We start from the raw sequence: 22,805 nt of genomic DNA on the forward strand, positions 1-22,805 counted from the left end.
GGAAGACTTAACCCTAGGTGCTATGCTAGGTATATTACACCCACCTTAGCTACCAGTCCACAGTGAGGAAACCAGTACAGCCGACCCTTGAACAGCACTGGTTTGAACTGCATGGATCCGCTTATATGCAGAGTTTTTTCAACAACTATAGTACTTGTATTTTCACTTCACGATCTTTAAATTAAGCGTGGGGGGGGGGAGTTGGTGTTGAATTAGAGATCACAGTACGTGGAATCGAAAGAGCTAGGGTTTGAGTCGTGACTCTGTGCAAACTCTTTCGGCATCCTGTCCTCCGTCAGTCATTTATCAGTTCCTTTGCTTTTGAGGCAGAGATAGCAGTACTCGGATTTGCGACTGTGTCAGGGACTCAGCACCTCTAATTCCCATGTCGTTCAAGGGTCAGCTGTAGTACGTGACAGAGCCCAAGTCCGAAGTCCAAGCTCATACCCTACCCTGTCTCCCCATACAGTGATACGTGTACCCACAGATGTGTGGGTACACGTGTGCACATACAGGCCTGTCCATCCATCCTGAAACCACAAATGGGACCATACAATAGGTACGTGTGGTTAAGAGCAACCTGTTTTTCAGCCAACCATATGCCACGGACATCCTTCTATGATGACCTCTCACGATGCCCTATGTCTTATGCAATTAAAAGCAGGATCACAACGGCAGTGGAATGCAGACAGACAGACACACCCCCCCACACGCATTCCACAAGGAGCCAGAGAAAAGAAGTAGGGCCCTCAGGGGGCCAACCCCTAAAGCCTCATTATCAGAAGCCGCCTGAAAATCGAGAATGAAAGGAACCTATTAAACCCCTGAAGAGTATAAACAAAATTTGCAGACAGAGGGTGTTTACCCCTTAGAAAAGCAAACTTTTCAAGCGTAAGTAGCTATTTGCTTATGGGCGTGGCCACTGTGAAAGGCCGCCCTGCTGCCAGTTAATTACAAGTCAGCCGCAAGAATCTGTTCAACAACTAGCTGCCTCTTAGAGAAAGAGGTGGGCGACTTTGTTCCCATTGACGACGCCATCATTCAGCTGCACATTCTAAGTGCTTCCACGCGATTAGCCTTAAAACCATCCCCTGGGCCACATCCCCTCCCCGTCTCCATCCTTCTCTGGTTTGGCCTCTGAATCCAAGTCCTTGGGAATGCAAAGCTGGGGCCCGAATCTAGGTTGACTCTGCCTTGCACGGGGTGCTGCTGGCCCTGCGCACCATTTCCAAAGAGAAAAGTTCACTTAGGAATCTCGATTTCTTCTCTAGAAATGCTGGATTATCTGGCCACAGGAGGCCCACCTGAGTCACCCACAAGATTTGGTTACCTGCCCTGAAGTAGTGTTTGAGTTTTCAACCTTGTTGGAAACCTGTTTCCAAGTGTCCTAACCTTCATCGGTCCCCAGGGAGCATGTTTAAAATGCAGGTTTCCAGCCCCCAGCCCCTGGAATGCCTGGGTCAGGAGGTCTCACGCGCTCCCAGGAAATTCCTGGGTGCCCTTGAACCCACAGAAACTCTGCTGCTCAGTGCATTTCAGAACTTCTCCAAATCTATGGAGATCCCCCCTTTCTGGGCTGTTGCCAACATTCTCTCTCACCCCAGGCAGTGGTGGGATAAGGTGTTCAGCCTGGCCCGTACCTCATGTCTGCTTATCCAGGAAGCTTGTGGTGGTGGTGGTGGTGGGGGGGGGGGCATCAACCCCATTTCACAGGTGAGGAAACTGAGGCTCAAAGATCCTCAGAGTCCTGATTCATTCAAAGTCACATAGCAAGAGACTTCAGTGATGAGACCAAGACCCCAATCCTGGGCCTTCCCGCCCCTTTCCCTCAAAGCTACATCTTAATTACTCTGTGACCTTGCAAGGAATACCTTTTTTAACCCCATATGCAAAATGTTTTTAAGATATTCTACACATCAGACATGTCGCAAATGTAGACAAGTCCTCTCCCCAGTAAGTGTCATCTACTGAGATGTGAATGGTCTCCGGTCCAGAGAAGGGAGGGGGAAGAGGAGGACCGGGAGGAGGGGGAGGAGGAGGGAGAGGGAGGAGGGAGGGAGGAGGGGGGAGGAGGGGGGAAAAGGGAGGGGGATGAGGAGGGAGGGGGGATGAGGAGGGAGGGGGGAGGATGGGGAGGGGGAGGAGGAGGGAGAGGGAGGAGGGAGGAAGGAGAAGGAGGAGGGAGGAAGGGGAGGAGGGGGAAAAGGGAGGAGGAGGGAGAGGGAGGGAGGAGGGGGTGGGGGAGGAGGGAGGGAGGAGGGGGAGGGGAGGAGGGAGGGAGGAGGGGGAGGGGAGGAGGGAGGGAGGAGGGGAGGGAGGAGGGGGAGGGAGGAGGGGGATGAGGAGGGAGGGGGAGGATGGGGAGGAGGAGGGAGAGGGAGGAGGGAGGAAGGAGAAGGAGGAGGGAGGAAGGAGGGGAAAAGGGAGGGGGAGGAGGAGGGAGAGGGAGGGAGGAGGGGGTGGGGGAGGAGGGAGGGAGGAGGGGGAGGGGGAGGGGGAAAAGGGAGGGGGATGAGGAAGGAGGGGGAGGAGGGAGAGGGAGGAGGGGGAAGGAGGGGGATGAGGAGGGAGGGGGAGGGAGGGAGGAGGGGAGGAGGGAGAAAGGAGGGGAAAAGGGAGGGGGAGGAGGAGGGAGAGGGAGGGAGGGGAGAGGAGGGGGAGGAAGGGGAGGAGGAGGGGGAAAAGTGAGGGGGATGAGGAGGGAGGGGGAGGAGAGGGGAGGAGGAGGGAGGGGGAGGAGAGGGGAGGAGGAGGGAGGGGGAGGAGAGGGGAGGAGGAGGGAGGGGGAGGAGAGGGGAGGAGGAGAAGAGAGCTTTATGAGGAGGCCCCTGCAGAAGCATCTGGCCACTCACCTCCACCGCCACGTGGCCCCTGCAGATCTGGAGCAGGCAGCCCAGCCCCACGCCCACCAGGATATCTGCAGCCCAGCTCAGGAAGTTTGCCAGAACATAACGCCGCATAACCCCGACCACACAGCCCACTGGCTTTCTTTCTGACCTCTGGCTGTGCTCCCCCTCTCCCCAAAAGCCACCCTACCTGAGGAGACCTTATCCAGTTTTAGCGCCTCTAAGAGAGTCTCCAGTGCACATTTTGCCTCAGTCTGTAAGAATCGCAGGAGGTGACAGAAACGCTTGGTACCTGGTAAGATGGAGAAATGGGATGCGAGGCGAAGTGACCACCCACGGTCCACTGGGGAGACTGGTGACGGAGCATGTCTCGGGGCCACCCCTAGGGGTTGTTCAGGGGACACTGCTCCAGCCAGGGCTCCATCCTTCCCACCCCAACCTGGCTTTAGGGCTGTGGTCAGGAGAAGCCACAGCCCTAAAGCCAGGAGCGGGTCACAGTGAGCACCGGGAGTGACAGACAGCAGGAAACGTGCTGCACACAGGTCACACAGCTGGCGTGCGGCAGCGCTGAAACCGGCACCCAAGACTGGCACCCAAGACTGTCGAGATTCAAAGCCCTGTCTTTTTCACAGCCCCAGGCAGCCTGAGCCTGCCTTTTCTATATAGACCAAGGGGTGGCAAATTAAAGCCTGCAGGACAATCCGGCCCAAGGCCTGCTTTTATTAATGAAGTTATATTGGGACCCAGTCACGCCCATTGGTTTATGTATTGCCCATGGCTGTTTTCACATTACAACAGCAGAGTTGAGGAGCTGCAAAAGAGATCCTATGGTCCACAAAATCTAACATATGTACTCTCTGGCCCTTTAAGAAAAAGTTTGCCAACCCTGACATCTACAGACCATGACATCTGTAAGCAAGAGGGAGGGGTCTTCCACAAGCTTAGTGCGTGGGCACCTACCAATAATACCTCTGCCCTAACAAGACGAATGTCTGCCATCACTGCTGTTTGCCAGGTGCAAAGCACTTCTGTCACCTCATTCAATCCTTATAACCACCTATGAGATCAGTCCTCTCAATATCCCCATCTTTACAGATGAAGAAGCTGAGGCTCAAGCAGATGCATCACCTGCCCCAGGTGCTCCAGTGAAAGCCAATCTGGGGTGGGGGGGGGCGTGGAGCACACCCTCGGCTCCCAGCACTGAGGGCAGGGCGGTCCCAGAAAGGATACTGAAGATGATGCCACCAAAACAGGCCGAGAACGCCATCCGCGGGTAGCCCTGGCGGGCCAGCGTGAGATCTGAGAAGACATCTGCGTGGAAACACGAGAAGGCCTTGAGGTGTGCAGGGCTTCCCCTAGCCCTCCTTGTTCATTCACTCCTTCATTCTACCCACAGTCATTCAGTCAACAAACACTGATGAAGGTCTGCCTGGCTCTGGCACTAGCTGGCTGGGTGCTATGGGAGGCCACATCATCCCGTAAGACACAATTCCCTTCTTAATTCCTTCTACCTGCCTCTTTTCCACCAGGGGCAACTCTGAGGGTGTGACGTGCCACCACCAATCTTTCACCCATGTCCCGTCTGCTGCTAGCACACACAGTACCTCGGGGCAAATGAGGAAAAGGGGCCCAAAAAGGTGAGTGGAAGGAGAGCTAGACTTTGGGCCCCCTGATCCCTTGTCAGGATGCTCTTGGGCAGTGTACAACCTGAGCAGCCCTACTTGGCAGCTCTAGCTAGAGAAGGATATCTGTATGTATGAGTGAATGCCTACCCATGTCGCACACCCACGGACACATTCCTCCTGGTTGGCTGCAATGAGCTCCATGTCCTGCCTGAAGTCTGGGGAGCCACTGAGTGTCCATGCATCAGAGAGTGGGGAAGAGGCTGGGGGCTTCTACAGAGCCTCCCGGCTCAGGTACATTCCGGGCCATCCCACCCAGATGCCCAATGATGGTCACTCCAAAATGACGGGCACTGACCACCTGCTGAGGGCAGATGCACTGGACGCCCCTACCCACATGCAATTCTGTCTGGAGGAGCAAAAAGCAGTGAGGTAGCTGTGCTCATTCTAGAAGCCCACCCGGCCCCAAGTCACCTCCAATGCTGTTCCCCCAGGCCAGCAGCGTGAGCCCGAGGACAGTGTTGCTCAGCCGGAAGACCACACCCAGGGACCGTAAGACGTTCACCACCTCCGTGGCAGCTGCGTTGATCCACAGGGCGCTGGTCAGGAAGCCCAGGAAAGCAAAGAGCTGGGGGAGGGAACAGGGACACAGCCTTAGTTCCTCAGCTATAAAATGGGACAATAACAGTACCTACTCCGTGAGGTTGTCATGAGCATAAAATGAGTTAGTAGATGCAAAGCAGTTAGAGCCTGGCATATATTACGTGCTCAATAAAATGCTAGATCAATATTACCATTTTGTCAAAAAGGAGTTCACCATAGCTTTCATCAGATTTCTAGTCTATGGACCAAATGCCATCTCATCACCAGAAAAAGAAACTCCATACCCGTGATCAGTCACTTCCCAGCCCACCCAACCTTCCTCCCAGCCCCTGGCAATCACTCCCCTATTTTCTGTCTCTCTGGATTCGCTTATTCTAGACATGTCATAGAAATGGCCTCACACAATATGTGGTCCTTTGTGACTGGCCTCTTTCACTCAGCATCATGTTTTCAAGGTGCATCCACCTTGGGACATGTGTCAGTACTTCAAAGACTAGTAAGAAACACTGCCTAAGACCATTTCTCTAAATAATCAATTGGCTGAAAATTCAACTTCCTTTGGGCTGGTACATCCATTCAGAGTTTCTGAAAATAGAAACTAGAATTTTTAAAAGCAATAATTAGGAAAAAAAAAGAAAAAAATTAAGTAAACTTCTGAGGAAAAGGTCTCTGGACAAACTACCTAAAATTTTTTTAACATCCTGCAGAGGTGAGAGGATGGGGAAAAAACACCCCCAAAGACCAAACAACTCCATCACTGGAATGTGATTATTAGGAACCCAGGTGCTTCCCAGTTAGGATGGTGGAAAAGAGTCTGGTAGGTCTTTAAAAAGGTAAACATACAGTTCACATTTGACCCAGCAGTTCTACTTACTCCCAGGAATACACCCAAGAGAAATGAAAGAATTATTTCTACAGAAAAAAATTTAAAGCAATGGTCATGGCAGCATTATTCATAATATCTAAAAAGTGGGATAAAAACCCAGGGTCCATTAATGGATGAATCGATAAACAAAATATGCTATATCTGTATAATCGAATAGTATTCAACCATGAAAAGGAATGAAGTACTGATACATGTTACAACATGGATAAACCTTGAAAACATTTTGCTAAGGGAAAGAGGGCAGTCATAAAAGACCACATATTGTATGATTCCATGTATGGGAAATATATAGAACAGGAAAATCTAGAGAGGCAGTCAGCAGACTCGTGGTGGCCAGGGGATGGTGGGGAGGATGGGGAGTGACTGCTACTGGGAACAGGGTTTCTTTTTGGGGTGATGAAAATGCTCTCAAATTGTGGTGATGGTTGCACAACTCTCTGAATATAATGAACACCATTAAATTGTATACCTCAAACGGGTGACTTGTATGGTGTATGAATTATAGCACAATAAAATAAAGCTGTTACCAAACGAAGTGGACCCTGAACAGTAACAAAACTCCTTAAAAGTGGCTTTAAAGACCTGTCATGGTGGGAAGTGATTAGCGGCCAAATTGTCCCAGAACATCTGCCCAGGAGACCTCAGTGTCCCCTCTCCCGGCTTGGAGAGTCTAGGTTTCTTACCCAGTGAAGCCTGGGGGGCTCACTGTTGGATGTGGCAAAAAAGGTCACTGCAGCCAAGGCTGTGCCTGCGATCACCACCACGGCCCAGACGGGAAAGAGGCCACCTATCTCATAGACGCCATCTGCAGAGGGACGAGAAAGGGAGCTGGCACTCTCCGTGGCTTCAACTTGGCGCCTCCTCCTGGAAGCCCCCTAAGAATGACTGAGATGCTGTGGAGGGGAGACCCATGGATAAAACCCACAGATAAAATTCGATTGTTTGGATATAGGGTAGATACCTCCTATGTGCCCAGCCCTGTCCTAGACACTTCAGGGAGACAGAGAAATTAAAGACACAGCCCCTGCCCGCAAGCTACTTACATTGGAAAGAAAAGACAGACACATGAAAAACACTCTCCAGCCTTTTGTTGTGGAGCTAGGATGGGAATGGCTAAGACTACTCACCACCACTATCCTTTCCCGTGCCCATGGCAGACATCACTAATCAACCATGATGCTTTGGTCCAACTGAGCTTCAAGACAGCACCCTCCAGCCAGGCATTACCAATGGATGGGCATCACTCCATGAGATGAACTGTACAGTCAAATACAACCTTAGCCACTGATCCTGGCTCTCCTGAGAAGTCTACTCCACAAACCAATCCATTATAAAGTTACGAAGGTTCCAGAGGCTTCATATAAAAACACCGAAGGGAGGAAACCCTGCAGGCAGGCAGAACACTCTAGAATTCTCCACATACCATCCTTTCACCACTAGTCTCAAAGGCAATGGATGGTTCAACTGCCCAGGCACACGTAACAGGACTTTCCTTTTATTCTTTCTTTAGTCTAGCTCATGGGCTCACAAACATCAGTGGGCATAAGGATTACACGGGGGGGCTGAATATATAAAATTGTGTGCACAATACACTGTGGGAGACTTTCAGGGGGTAATTTTGACGGATGTGACTTTTACTTATAGAGCTGGCTTTGGAACCTGATGCCTGGGTGAGAGGGCCTTTCTCTATATTCCCCATTCCTGCGTTAGAGGAATTTCAGCAGGTGGCTGGGGCATGGGGTAGTCAGGAAGGACTTCTTGGCATGCTGAGGATGTGAGCTGAGTCATAAGCAGAGAGGGGCACAAGGGTTCTACAGGAAGAGGGAAGAGATGGGTGGGAAGGAATTGAGCAAGTTCGTGTCATCAATAGCAGAAAAAGGCCTGGAGAAGGTGGTTGGCTCAGGGTCTCAGAGGCCTTGAATGATAGTTGGAGGACATGGGCTTTTTCCAAGAGGCACGCGGGAGCCGTGGAGGTCTTAGAGTGGAGGAGTGACCACAACATGTGAAAAGTGGCACTTTAGAAAGATGGCTCTGGGGGTGGCCTAGAGAGGGAGGATGGAGGTTGGCAGTGAGATTGGGAGGCTTGGCTGGTGGACATGGCCCTCCCCCCCGCCCCAGGCAGGGCTCTCTATCTCTACCCTCGATTCTCCGCCTTAACTTTAATCAATGAAAATAACCCGCTCCTGATTAATTCTATCAAATGCTTATTAACCGGAAGCATTTTTGCCGGATTTATTATCTCCAGCAACGTTCAGTTCCCCAATAACCATACGGTTCTACCTAACGTTAACTGCCCTCCATACGGTTCTGCCTAACGTTAACTGCCCTCCATACGGTTCTGCCTAACGTTAGCCGCCCTCCATACGGTTCTGCCTAACGTTAGCCGCCCTCCATACGGTTCTGCCTAACGTTAGCCGCCCTCCATACGGTTCTGCCTAACGTTAGCTGCCCTCCATACGGTTCTGCCTAACGTTAGCTGCCCTCCATACGGTTCTGCCCTGACAGTGACTGTCCTAGGCCTTAACTTTAGCACGTGAAATTAATCTTACCAGAAACTACAAAACTTAAAATTTAATTACCCCTCAAGCACCTTCAAATTCTGCAAACTTGTAGGGTATTTTCCCACTATCATACACCGCGTACCACCCTAGTTAAATCTATCGACAAGCCAAAAATCAGCATCTTCTCTCCTAGACCTAATCTGACTAGAGAGAGTTTTACCAAAAACCACTTCCCTTATTCAATTAAAATTTCTCTACACTAGATTCAGACCAAAAAGGTCTAATCACACTATATGTCCTATCATTCCTCATTACCCTTACTCTAAGCATAATTTTATTTAATTACCACGAGCAAACTCCATAATAACCACAATACCGATAAGCAGTACTCAACCAGTAACAATCACCCGTCAAGTACCAAAACTATATAACGCTGCAATTCCTATGGCTTCCTCGCTGAAAAAAGCCAGAATCACCTGTATCATAAATAACCCAATCTCCTAGTCCATTGAACTTACATAAACTTCCATCTCTTCGTCTTTTAAAACATATAGCACTGTTGAAAATTCTACAATCAGTCCTGAGAGAAGTAGTCCTAAAACAGTCTTATTAGAAACCCAAACTTCGGGACTTCCCTGGTGGCGCAGTGGTTAAGAATCCGCCTGCAGGGGACACGGGTTCGTGGCCCGGTCCGGGAAGATCCCACATGCGGCAGAGCAACTAAGTCCGTGCGCCACAATTACTGAGCCTGCGCTCTAGAGCCCGTGAGCCACAACTACTGAAGCCTGTGCGCCTAGAGCCCATGCTCTGCAACAAGAGAAGCCACCACGATGAGAAGCCTGCGCACCGCAAGGAAGACCCAACGCAGCCATAAATAAATAAATTTATAAAAAATAAATAAATAAAAATAGTTAAAAAGAAACCAAATTTCAGGGTCAGTAGCCACAGCCATTGTATAACCAAATACTACCAGTATTCCCCCTAGATAAATCAAAAATAGCATTAAGCCTAAAAACGAACCACCAACATTCAACAGAATTCCAAAACCAACACCACCACCCACAATCAACCCAAGTCCTCCATAAATAGGTGAAAGTTTTGAAGAACACCCCACGAAACTAATCACAAAAATAGTACTCAAAATAAATGTATGTTATCATTCTTACATGGAATCTAGCCATGTCCAATGACATGAAAAATCATCCTTGTTATTCAACTATAAGAACACTAATGACCAACATCTGAAAATCACACCCATTAATAAAAATTATCAACACACTCATTGATCTTCCAGCCCCATCAAACATTTCATCGTGATAAAATTTTGGTTCTCTAGTAGGTATTTAATTTTACAAATCCTGACAGGCTTGTTCCTAGCAATACACTATACATCAGACACAATAACCGCTTTCGCATCAGTGACACACATCTGCAGAGACGTAAATGATGGATGAATCACTCGGTGTATACATGCAAATGGAGCTTCCATATTCTTTATTTGCCTATTTATTCACGGAGGACATGGCCTATATTATGGGTCCTATACTTTCCTAGAAACATGAAATAGTGGAATTATTCTGCTATTCACAGTTACAGCCACTGAGTTCACAGGCTATGTATGACCACGAGGACAAGTATCATTCTGAGGCGGAGAAGTCATTACCAACCTTCTTTCGGCAATCCCATACGCTCGACAGAACGTGTCGAATGAATGAGGCGGCTTTTCTGTAGATAAGGCCACTCTCTCACGAGGCTCTGCCTTCCGTTTCATCCTCCCGTTTATCATCACAGCACTAGCAGCTGTCCACCTGCTATGCCTTCACGAAACAGTACCTGATAATTCCACAGGAATTTCATCCAACATAGATAAAATTCCATGTCACCCCTACTATACCATTAGAGACATCTAAGGTGCCTTACTACTAGTTCTAGCACTACTAATATTCGTTTTATTTTCACCCAACTTACTAGGAGATCCCAGCAAACCCCCTCAAAACACCACCACACATTAAACCAGAATGGTATTTCCTATTCGCATAGGCAATCTTACGATCAATCCCCAACCAATTAGGAGGAGTCCCAGCCCTCGTCATTTCAATCTTAATCCTAGCATTTATCCCAATACTCCACATATCCAAGCAATGAAGCATAACATTCCGACCTCTTTTTTTTTTTTTTGGTACGCGGGCCTCTCACTGTTGTGGCCTCTCCCGTTGCGGAGCACAGGCTCCGGACGCGCAGGCTCACGGCTCATGGGCCCAGCCTCTCCGCGGCATGTGGGATCTTTCCGGACCGAGGCATGAACCCGTGTCCCCCGCATATCGGCAGGCGGACTCTCAACCACTGCGCCACCAGGGAAGCCCAACATTCTGACCTCTTAAGTCAGTGTCTGTACTGAGTACTAGTGGCAGACCTATCAACACTAACATGAATTGGAGGACAACCTGTAGAACACCCCTTCAACATCATTGGAAAGCTAGCATCTATTTTATACTTCTTTCTAATTCTAGTATTAATACCAGTAATCGGCATCATTGAAAATAATCTCCTAAAATGAAGAGGCTTTGTAGTATATTTCATTACTCTGGTCTTGTAAACCAGAAAAGAAGGACAACACATCTCCCTAAGACTCAGGGAAGAAGCTTCAGCTCCACCATCAGCACCCAAAGCTGAAATTCTACTTGAACTGTTCCCTGACATTTTTTAATGGGACATTTACAGGATTATTGAGTACTGTGTATTAAAATGACCCATTTTTACCATAAACTGCTATGTACATCATGCATAACTGTGCTGCTCCCACAGTCTGGGGGTTCCATCCAGTGCTCGGCCCAGAAGCGGGGTCACAAATGCATTAGCCTGGACCAGCTACCACTAGATGGTGTTGGGGCAGGTGGACAAGACACTAAATATCATAGAATCACATCTCAGGAAACGGATTCCTTCTTCAATTCTCTCACTGTAACAAATTTAAATACCTTAAATGCATTGGAAATGATGCCAGTTTCCTACTGATGCAAGTGATACAGATTCCTTTCCAATAAATTAAAAAAAAAAGAGCTGATTTAAGTATCAGATATAACAGTTTAGAGTGAGAGAAAAATCAAGATCGTTCCTGAATGACTAACGCTTGGGAGCCCCTCTTTTAAGAAGCCACAAGGATGGTGAAGCCAGCCCGCAGGCTGGAGAGGCCGGCCACAATGAACCAGATAGCTGGTACCCATAGGGGGCGCCCTTCCCAGCTCTGGGGCCACACTGTGTCCTGATGGGCGCTCCTTCCCTCAGTGCCTGTGTCCTCCCAAAAAATGGAGGAGAAACACAGAGAATTTGGCAGGCTTTTCATCCAGACACTCTTTAGCAAAAAAGCCACAGCCAGCCATGCATTTGCTACCAGAGCCCTACCTCCACTCCAGGAGATGCCCCTGGGTTGAGGGGCAGGAGCCCAGATGACAGAGAGAGGAATGGGCAGCATGAGATACTAAGGTCAGACAACGGGAAGAACCTATGTAGCGGCAGTTAGAAGACACCCGACAAGACTGGGTGTTGCTTTAGCCAGAGCAGTTCAGAAAAGGAAAGCCTGGGGCAGGCGGGGGAAGACTCAGTGCCAGTGGGGACCGGCCAGGTCACACAAACGAGTGAAGTAACCCACCCAGGTCACCCAGTAGGCTATGGAGGGATCTGTGAGGAATCACTCAGTGGGCACCTGCGTTGTGTGTGTGGGGGGGTGCCCCTCTGCTCAGCTCCAGCCGATTTTGCTTTTAGGAATGTGGCCCAGACCTTCTTGAGAAGCCCAGGCCTGGATTTTGACGTGAAGTCTGCAAATTGTGTAAGGCAAGGGAATGAGCCAGAGGGCTGCACTTGGTCCCAGGGCCACCAGTGTCCAGCCTCCATGTGGAGCCAGTGGGCCTGGACCAAGAGACTGCGGGAGACTGGCGTCCTTCATGGCACAAGCACACATTAAGTGCCAGGACGGCCCCTCTGGCCCAGGGTCCCCTGGTGTGGCTGAGAAGAAAACTCGGGAGTATGGGGCAGAGGGAGGTGGGCTTGCCTGGGGGAGGGGATACTCACAGGCCCCCGACTGCAGGGTCAGGACCAAGAACAGGGGGCTGATGACCAGGTGCAGGCAGTTGAGGGGCCGCTTCCAGTTCCCATCCTCCTTGTCGGGGTCCATGACGGGAACAGTGAGGAGCAGCAGGAACTCCACGGGCAGCTGTCAAGTGTGGGAAGGCAGCGAGGCCTGTGCTCGGCTGGCCCCACCCTGAGCTCAGTTACTCAAGAACACGGCTGTTGCTAATAGAGCACCCACTGTGTGCAGGCCCCAAAGTGCCGGGATTAGCCTCCTCCTGCTGCTGTGACACGCTGCCACACACCGAGGGCTAGCACGGCACCCCAACTGCTAATCCTGACAATGCTGTGAATAGGAAGTCTAATTTTCCTACCTTTCAGGTAAAGAAACTGAGGCTCAGAGAGGTTAAGAAACTTTGCCAAAGCCACACAGAAGGGTATATGAAACCAGGATAGAGGGGCAGCTCTGACTAACCCCACACCTTGTGTTTTCAGCCGGTAACTAAACCACTGATAACACTTACGGAGTGCTTACTATATGCTAAGCACCAGAGTCAGCCCTTTACATATATTAGTTCATTAAATTGTCACAATCACTGTAGTAGGCTGGATATGGTTCCCAACTCTTCAGTCCCTTCCTGTAACAGAATTAAACACTCCCACACTTTGTCAAATGACTAGAGTCTGCAGAATATATTTCCCTGTCCCACTGATGTTGAACTTGGCCATGTCACTTGCTTTGGCCAATGGGCTGTTGGTGAATGTGATGTGAACAGAGGCATAAAGTGTGCTTGGAGAGTTTGCCTTGGTCTTTTCTGCCAAGAAAAGAGCACACTCCCACTGGCCCCAGAATGAGATGGGGGGCAGACCTGAACCACCAACCAGAGTCACCCTAGATAACTTATAGGCTCTTGAACAAGAATAAATATTGTCATCATAAGTTAATGAGATGTTGGGGGGTTGTTTGTTACACAGCACTGTTGCAGCAATAACTTACTAATATAACCACTCCAGAAGAAAGGTACTGTCATTATACCCATTTTTCAGTGGAGATAACTGCAGCTCAGAGAGATGAAGTGACTTGCCCAAGGTCATGATGTAGCCAGAGCCACTGTGGGGTATAAATATAGTTTATTATCTACCCCTGGGTCTGCAAAGGCCTAAGAGGTATCCACGTTGGAGGGCTGTGAGGTGAGACCCCTGACTTTTTCGGTCTGGGTGGTGGAAAGCAGCTGCAGTTGTGCCTCATGTAAACCAGCCTGGATACCCCTGCCCACATCGAGACCTCAGGAGACATTTAGCTCAGGGAAGCAGTGGGGATCAGAGGAGAGCAATTTCGGCCTCATTTGGACTCACTATGACCCACTCCCTCTCCGTCCCAGTTCCCTGCCCTCACCTGGTCAGGAGGGGTCCCATCTCCTCTCTCTCTGTCCCTGAGAAGATGCTCTCATTCCTCCATGGGGGGAAGAGCCCCAGCTATGCTCCATGACTCAGTTTCCCCATCAAGTTCCAGCTCATCTATTTCCCCATCAAGTCCTCAGCAGAGGCCGACCCTCCCCTCATTGCTCTGGAGAAGGTCGAGGGGCAACTGTCCTGTGCTGTCATGAAGCCAGGAGCCTGGCTCAGAGTCCCCCCTTACCTTGAACGCCTTGAGGGCCCTCCAGTACACTGGCTTGGTCCTCCACTTCCTGTAATTCAGGGGGTTGAGGGCCTGCAACAGGATCTGAGCCGTGGTCTTCTGGTAGAAGAACAGCGGCCGGTACTCCTCACCTGGGGGTGAAAGGTGGGAGGGGCAGCTGTCCATGGCTGGCTCAGCCTCCGGGAAACCCTCTTCCCTCCCCATCCCACCAGTCCCCCCAACCCTTGGGAAGAAGGAAAAGCCCAGGGCCTGGTAGGGGTGCAGGTAAACCCGGCCCAGAGCTTAGCCGAGGTGGGACCTGGATGGCCCCATCTCCCCACCTCTCCATCCCAGCCAGGCACAGGGCACTGGACTCACCATAGTCATAGCTGTTGGTATTAGAAGACACCCGATCCTCCTCGGAACCTGACAGCACCTCTGTAGGAGAGAGGGGAGTTTCCCATGAGCCAACTGGGGCACCCAGACCCTCCACCACTGTTCTAGGGTAGAGCACCTCTGGGACAGGACAGTTTTCAGGGTGCAAGTGTCCAGGCCCTCTGTACTTTGGATTTCTCAGCAATCACCCTGCCCGCTCAGAAATTCTTACAGATTGAGGAAGTCTAACTCACAAAACATTTTCAAATGTAATGAGGCAGCCATAATGCTAAATTGAATAAGGGTGTTTGAAGACATAATTGAAACACCTACTGACTTCAATTTTGTACCTTTCAGAATTTGGAACCCACCATATTTTTCTTTTCCAGTTGCAACTTTTCTCGGGAGTCCTTGGGAATGATTAGAGGACTGAGTCCTGTAAAGAAGGGCTTCCTAAAAGGAAAATGGCCTTTCTCAAGTGAGGAGTGCTAGTCCTGATTCTTCCTCTGTGTGACTTTGGGCCCTTCTCCAGGTCTCATTTTCCCCTTCTGTTCCAGCCTGGAGGCGTATGATGGGTTTAAAAGACAGCACAGGGTAATATGTACTGAACTCTGAAGGCTCAGTTGATAAAGAGGGCAGAAGAGGAAAAATCATGGTAGACTTCCTGTAGGAGGAGTCACCAGCACCTGTGTCAGGGCCCCAGGGATTTGAGAGGTAATGAGATAGAGTCTGGCCCTCTGGAAGCTCACAGTCCAACAGACGGAAATACAAGCAAATTAATAACAGAATGGAGAAATAAAGGCTGTGCTGGGGAGAGTCTGAAAGCTGTACAAGCCCAGAAGGGACACCTGGGGTTCTCTGCAGAGCTCCCTCCAGGCTGAGTCCTTAAGTCTTTCAGAAGAAGTGCACACCAGGGAGAGGGGACAGCACACGCAAAGGCCCAGAGATAGCCAGACGGAGCATAGCGTCTTCAGGGACACGGGGGTAGCCCTGCACAGCTGGGGCATGGAGTTTGGGGTATGAAATGAGTCTGGAGAAGAAAGCTGAGGCCCAGCACAAATGGCAGCAGATCCAGTGCAAGGTTCTCAGGCTCACACGCTGAAAGGGACCAAGCACATCATGGGGCCAAGTGAAACAGGCTAGGAGGCGGAATTCTGGTTTTCCAATCAGGTCTGCAACCAATCCACCCCCACGTGTTGGGGCTGATGACAGAGAGTGGTGGGGACTGGGGCAAACTGGGGACCCACACCTTGTCCTAAGAGGGAAGCCCCATTCAGTTCTAGGCATTGTGCCAGGCAGGGATGGAGGACCAGATGGTCTCATGTTTCAAGAGAAGTCACAATTTATATCAAGTCATTTCATTTTAAGGACTTCCCTGGTGGTCCAGTAGGTAAGACTCCACGCTCCCAATGCAGGGGCCCCGGGTTCGATCCCTGGTCTGGGAACTAGATCCCACATGCCGCAACTAAGAGTTGGCATGCCGCAACTAAGAAGCCTGCATGCTGCATCTAAGAGCCAGCACAGCCAAAATAAATAAAATAAATAAATATTTTAAAAATTAAAACAAAATCTTTTCATTTTAAATCTTGGCCTAATATTTTTTAAAAGAACACACTGGTCACACCACAAAAAAACAACACTTCTGTACAGAAGAGGTGGTCTGTAGGTTCCCAGTTGTGGTCTCTGGCATTGTGGGTAGGGGGATGGCTTTTGGGGTCTGAGGAACAAGGGTCAAGTCCTGGCTCTGCCCCTCTCCAGTACCTATGGCCTGGGAAGAATTTGACTTCCCTGTTTCGTCACCCAAAAAGACGCTAATACTATAGGCCCTATCTTACAGTCTTACTGAAAAGAATGAATTTGATAATTTAATAATTATTGACAATTATTGATAATTTACTCAATAAATTGTATATGTGTATGTATTTTGTATTTGTGTGTTGTATGTGCGCTATGTATATATTTGTATATGTGTGTCTCTGTATATGTGTGTGCATGTTTATATATGAACTTGTGTACGTGTGGACTATGTGTATATGTATTTGTGCACGTGTATTTATATGTGTGTTGTGTATGCCATATGTGTATTTGTACATATGTGTATTTGTGTGTATATTTGTGGATGTAGGTGTGTGTGTTTGTGGATATGTGTGCGCATGTATTGCGTGTGGTACATGTATTTGAGTATGTGTGTGTTGTGCATGTATTTGTGTACATGTATGTAGCATGTATGTATATATATTGTATATGTGCGTGTATTTGGGAGTGTGTGCTATGCACGTATTTGTATATATGTGTGGGCTGTGTATGTATATGTATTTGTGAATGTGTATTTATATATGTATATGTTGTGTATGTGCGTGTTGTGTATGTATTTGTGGATGTGTATTTGTGTGTGTTTGCAGATATGTGTTCAAGTATTTGCGTATATGGAAGCATCTGGATTTTACCCCGACGGTAGGGGGCGCATTCCTGGACGCAAGTGGTGACAGCTTGAAGATGTGCCCTGGCAACAGGCAGCAGCATGAAGAACTAGTGAACTTGGACAAGCAGGTGATGATGAGGCTTCACCAGCACAAGGAAAAGTGCAGAGGTGGGACCCTGGTCAAGTGAGTAGAAAAAGTAGGAGATGGGCACTGGCAAAGGCCTCAAGAGACACAAGGCAGCAGTGAAGGGCAAGGAGGGCGCCAGGCCCACTGGTGCTCCCTTGGGGGCTCCATTCAGATCTTACCTGGAGTACCTGGCACGGAGTAGACCAAGGATCTCCTCTGCTGCCATTGGTAGATCCAAGTGCAGAGAACCACAGTGACCACGTAGAACACATAGAAGCCCAGGTAACCTGCAGACAAGGGCACGCTGTCACCAAGTGGCATCCTGGCCACAGGGCCCAGAGAACAAGAGCTGCCAGTTCTGTCACTGGGGCCTGGTGGCGGTGGCTATCTGTATAAGCCCAGCCCAGCACCAGTAGGCAAATGGCCATTTCCTGGAGCCCCGCCCCCTCCCCACCACCAATCTGGCAGTCAACGGTGGGTGTAACGCCTGGTATAGACAGTGGCCTCTAGGACACAATTCAAGTGTGAAGGGTCGGTGTCCTGCTCTGTGGCCTGGGAGGCTGAGCCCTGCAGACTGCTTCACCTGAACCCTGGCTGCCCTGGGTCCACCCACGGAGCCCTGACAGCAAAACAGAAGGCAGTAGGGGAGGGTCTGGGGTGCTTCTTCCCTGCTCCCTCCCTGCTGTGGTACCCTGTCTCCAGCAGGGACTGTGACCCTCCATAACTGTCACTCATGTTGGGTGGTCCCAGGTCTGGGCCTGTAGCCCTCAGCAGGCTCCAGGCACCCCATTCTCTGCCCCTTCAGGGGCTCCCACTGTTGCTGGTCCCTGGTATCTCTGCATCTCAGCATCCCTTGTTGGCTTCCTTAACCCTCTGTAAATTGTCCTGCCATTCATGTCATTTGAACCATCTGGATGGAATGGACATGCTGCCGGGACCCTGATGGCCACAGTCAGCATCCTGGCTGTACTGCTTGTTAAAACCTGAAATTGTGAAAATTCAGAACATCACCCCGACTCTGCCCTGCCCTCTTTGGTTATCTGAACCACGAGTCCCCTTTTTTCGCTCAAGCCACCTTGAGTAGGGTTTCCAACATCTGGAACCAAAGGTGACTCTGTGCCCTGCTGACCACTCCCTCCTGTGCCCCCATGCTTCCCACGCATCAGCCCTGGGATGACCCCACACTGGTCCTGTGGCCACTCACCCAGGGCCCATGCCAGCGTGACCCTGCCGCAGTAGAGTGCAGTGAAGATCAGAAACACGGCCACCATGTAGAAAATGATGTCCCTGAGGAAGGGCCTCGAGGCTGCTGTGAAGGGGTGCAGGATGGCGATGCCACCGGCCACCACGGTGGTAACCAGCACGCCTGCGCCTGGAGGAGAGGATGCCAAGCTTGGTCTACCCTGCGCCCCCTCCTGTTGCCCCACCCCACCCTAGCCGGGGCCTCTCGTACCAAACAGTGCCCCAAAGGCCAGGCCGGCTGTGCGCGGACCTGAGAAGGCCACCAGGGCGCTGAAGATATCCGGTGCCCCGTTCCCAAATGCCAGGAAGGTGACGCCATGGGGGGAGCGTGTCAAGGGGCCTCAGTGCAGGGGCCTTTCCTGGCCATGAGCTGCCACCCTGTCTCCCAGCCACCCGCCCTAACTGCCCTCCATCCCTCGGGGACAAAGGATACTGCCACATTGTGGGAAAGCTTGAGTGTGGTCGAAATGGCTGACAAGTTAGGGCAGAAACTATGGAGAAAAGGCAAACAGTGAGTGTTTCCACAATGAGTGGCTCCTGCCCCCGTCCTTCCCCCAAGCCCAGGGTCACCCCAATGTCAACCTCCTGGGATTCCATTTTCCAATCTATAAGGTGGATATGAGCCCAAGGCCAAACTCACAACTTTGCCGCGGTGACTCCCAGAATCAGAAACAGGTAGAGCAGCCAAAAAGCCTGGGTTGGGGGGCCGGAAAGGGAAAAGGGCATTAAGTCCCGCCGGGGCCACCAGCCCCTCTCACCAGCTCCCCGGAGCGGGGCCTCACGTAGAGAGTGACGGCCAGAGGGAGGAGGTCGGGTGGGAAGTGGCAGAAGATGCCTTCAAGGTAGTCCAGGTAGCCCCCTTCACAGCGGCAGTCAGGGTTGGAGCGGACGAAATCACAGCGGCTAGAGGCATTCAGGCCACACACTTCTCGACACTGTGGGAAGGGAGGGGGGACATCAAGGTCCGACACCCTGTGGTTGACTGGCCCAGCCCCACCTAAGCAGTGAAGATAACCTCCTTCATCCTGGTCTCTAAGCCTCCCAAGGCCTCCAGGTGCCAGCTGCACACTTTAATTTTTAAAAATAAACTTGTGTTTGAAACTAACCCACGTAAGTCCTGAATAGGTGTATTTAAAATGAATCAAAAAGAAACAATACATAAAGATTTCTAAATTCTCCCTTCTCATCCCTGCCCTCCATGATCCCGCCTCTCTCCAGATGTCCTACTATGATCAGTTTGAAGCAGACCCTTACAGACATTTCTCAGTTTAACGATATTTGTATATACATCCTAGTATACAGTTTATCTCATAGAAATGAGTCCATCTTGAAGCTCGTTTCTGCAACTTTTACCACTTCACGTAGGTGCCAGGTATTGATATACTGATGCACATAATGATGAGGAGGATGATAAAAGTCAAAACAGTCTGAGGGATTTCTATATGCCAGGTTCAGTGCTAAGAGCTTAAAATGTACCTCAATTAATCTGCACAATGATCTTATGAGGAAGGTACTATTAACCTGCCCATTATACAGATGAGGAGACTAAGACACTATCCCAAGGCCCACTCAGTGGTAGAGACAGAGTTGGAACCCAGGCAGCTTGAGGCTCTAGAATCCCTGTCCTTAACCATTACCACCCTCGCCACCCCCTGCCACTGCAGAGTCTTAGGATTTCACATCATGGATGATACATAGTAGAGGTAACGTTTCCCTACTGATGGGCGGTTGAGTGTGTCTACTTTTCATTATTACCAAAATCAACTTCCTTGCACATGACTCTGAGTACATGTGAGAATATTCTGTCAGGGAGAATTCTAGAAGTGAAAGTGCTGAGTCAGAGAGTATCCCAGTCTGAGTTCCTCCAGAAGCGACCCAGAGACAAGGATGTCTAAGTAAGCAGAATATTTGGGAGGTGTATAGAACACAAGCACCGAGAGGGAGAAGAGACTCAGGGACGGAAATGCAACCAGTGAAGGCTGGTTGAGATTGTTCCCACCATGGGCTGGTAACCCCAAGGGCAAGGGAGCTGGGGTATTTATACACCAACTCCTATCAGTCATCAGGTGAGCACTGCCGGGGAGGGAGGTGCTAGGTCCCCAGCACTTCTGGCCTACCATGCTTATGGGTGGTTCTGAAAAAAGATGCTGGGAACTCGAAGTCCACAGAAGCCCACCAAAATGGCAGAGTCCAAAGGATATGGGCGGGGCCCTGATAGTGTCTGTTGCAGAGGGAGAAACATCTTAAACATTTGATGGATTTTGCCAAAAGACCCTCCCTAAAGCTCTACTTAGACACACTGCCACCAGCAATGGGAAAGGAGTTTACACCTGCACCCCTACCGGGTTAGGGTGGCTACCATAAGTCTGGTTCCAGCCAATGTAGTAGGAATCTCCCTGTTGTTAAGCTGCAAGTCCCGAGGACGGTGAAGTGCTCTTTTCGTGTGTTAATGGCCATTTGTATTCCTTCTTTAAACTGCTAGTTTTTTCAATTGTTTGCTTCTTCTTATTGATTTATAGAAGCTCTTTATATAATGGATATTAGGCCCTTGTGAGGTTATGCATGTGCTTAGGCATTGCCTAGAAGCTCCCCCTTCTCAAACTTTATGTTCAAAAGCTTTGTCAGTACCACCTCACACACATTAGGATGGCTACTACACAAACCAAATGAGCAAAACCAGAAAATAACTAGCGTTAGGGAGGATGGGGAGAAATTGGAACCCTTGTGCAACTGCTGTGGGTGTAAAAATGGTGCAGCTGCTGTGGAAAACAGCACGGCAGTTCCCCTCCCAAATTAAAAATACAATAACCAGTACCAGGGATGTAATGCACAAGGTGATAACTATAGTTAACACGGCTGTATGGTATACATGAAAGTTGTTAAAGTATTTCCTAACAGTTCTCATCACAAGGAAAAAAAAAACCTCTTTCTTTTCTATCTCTATGAGTTGATGGATATTCACTAAACTTATCGTGGGCATCATTTCACAATATATGTTAAGTCAAATCATTATGCTGTACACCTTAAACTTATATACAGTGCTGTAGGTCAATTGTATCTCAATAAAACTGGAAAAAATCCCAGAATTACCATATGATCCAGCAAATCTACTTCTGGGTGTATGTCAAAAAGAATTGAAAGTCAGGTCTCAAAGAGACATTTGCACACCCATACTCATGGCAGCATGAGTCACAGTAGTCAAAAGGTTTAGAAGCAACCCAAGTGTCCATCAATGGATGAATGGATAAGCAAAACGTGGCATATCCACACGATGGAATGTTGTTCAGCCTTAAAAGAGAAGGCGATCCTGACGCAGGCCACAACATGGATGAACCTTGAAGACATCATGCTAAGTGAAATAAGCCAGTTGCAAAAAGACAGATACTGTATATGTAATTCTACTTATGTGAGGTAACTGGAATAGTCAAACTCATAGAGACAGAAAGCAGAACGGTGGCTGCCAGGGGCTGGGGGGAGGGGGAAATGGGGAGTTGTTTAATGAGGAGAGTTTCAGTTTTGCAAGATGAGAGAGTTCTGGAGGTGGATGGTGGTGACGGTTGCACAGTGTCAATGTTTTTAATGCCCCTGAACTGTACACTTAAAAATGGTTAAGATGGTGAATCTTAGGTTATGTATGCTATATTCCAATTTTTTTTTTTTTTTAAAAAGCTCTGTCAAATCACAGTTCCACACCCTCCACAAGCCTTCTCTGAACTCCCACCAATGCCAAACTGGAGATGAGATTTCTTGTCCTTGAGCCCTCAGGTCATCTCCTCATCCCTTGCTTACTGGCTCTCTGCAGACGCCACACTGACCCACCGTACCTATTTCATGCACTGTTCCTTCTGCCTGGTACACCTCCCTCAAAAGACCACCATTCATTCATCCTCCAATTCTTAGACGTTTCTTCCAGGAAGCCTTCCCTGATCACCCCCAGCATAGGGCAGATCCTCCAGTTATAAGCTCCCATCACCCTCGGTCTTCTCTTACAAAGCACTTCTCGTGTTTTGAAATCCCCAGTTATTTGTAGGATCACAGACTTGTTTTAATGTCTGTCCCTCCCACCAAAGTCTTGCACACAGTATGGCCTCATAATTGTTTTGCCACACATTGTGCTGGACCCCAGCTCAGTCTTCAAAACAGACCTAGGCGGCTTCCCTGGTGGCGCAGCGGTTGGGAGTCTGCCTGCTAATGCAGGGGACACGGGTTTGAGCCCTGGCCTGGGAGGATCCCACATGCCGCGGAGCAACTAGGCCCGTGAGCCACAACTACTGAGCCTGCGCGTCTGGAGCCTGTGGTCCGCAACAAGAGAGGCCGCGATAGTGAGAGGCCCGCGCACCGCGATGAAGAGTGGCCCCCGCTTGCCACAACTAGAGAAAGCCCTCGCGCAGAAACGAAGACCCAACACAGCAAAAATAAATTAATTAATTAAGAAACTCCTACCCCCAACATCTTCTAAAAAAAAAAAAACCAGACCTGGTACAATTGTTTCCACTTC

At 49.6% G+C, this 22,805-nt stretch overlaps 1 protein-coding gene and 1 long non-coding RNA gene across 9 annotated transcripts in view; one reads left to right on the forward strand and one right to left on the reverse strand.

The window, feature by feature from the left end:
- The window catches only part of SLC8B1 (solute carrier family 8 member B1), a 48,155-nt gene that overhangs the window by 17,901 nt on the left and 7,449 nt on the right, over positions 1 to 22,805 (reverse strand). For 3 of the 8 annotated variants that reach the window (XR_012325197.1, XM_073790154.1, XM_073790157.1), the window contains exons 4-16: positions 19,090 to 19,242; positions 18,948 to 19,000; positions 18,740 to 18,798; positions 18,519 to 18,623; positions 18,270 to 18,437; positions 17,245 to 17,352; positions 14,520 to 14,579; positions 14,163 to 14,293; positions 12,527 to 12,668; positions 6,641 to 6,762; positions 4,943 to 5,096; positions 4,077 to 4,157; positions 2,853 to 2,917 (exon numbers count right to left, since the gene is read on the reverse strand). Coding sequence is in view for 6 of the 8 variants with exons in the window: in XM_073790154.1 (XP_073646255.1) it covers positions 2,853 to 2,917; positions 4,077 to 4,157; positions 4,943 to 5,096; positions 6,641 to 6,762; positions 12,527 to 12,668; positions 14,163 to 14,293; positions 14,520 to 14,579; positions 17,245 to 17,352; positions 18,270 to 18,437; positions 18,519 to 18,623; positions 18,740 to 18,798; positions 18,948 to 19,000; positions 19,090 to 19,242 (1,401 nt within the window). In the remaining 2 variants the exon portion in view is untranslated. The other 5 variants (XM_073790152.1, XM_073790153.1, XM_073790155.1 and 2 more) reach the window with 4 other exon arrangements.
- Positions 3,076 to 5,099, forward strand: LOC109552591 (uncharacterized). The gene is made up of 4 exons (XR_002179437.3): positions 3,076 to 3,861; positions 3,942 to 4,185; positions 4,376 to 4,483; positions 4,963 to 5,099. It is a non-coding gene; the product is annotated as an uncharacterized lncRNA (long non-coding RNA).

Source organism: Tursiops truncatus, chromosome 13, assembly GCF_011762595.2.
Source record: "Tursiops truncatus isolate mTurTru1 chromosome 13, mTurTru1.mat.Y, whole genome shotgun sequence".
Classification (NCBI taxonomy): domain Eukaryota; kingdom Metazoa; phylum Chordata; class Mammalia; order Artiodactyla; family Delphinidae; genus Tursiops; species Tursiops truncatus.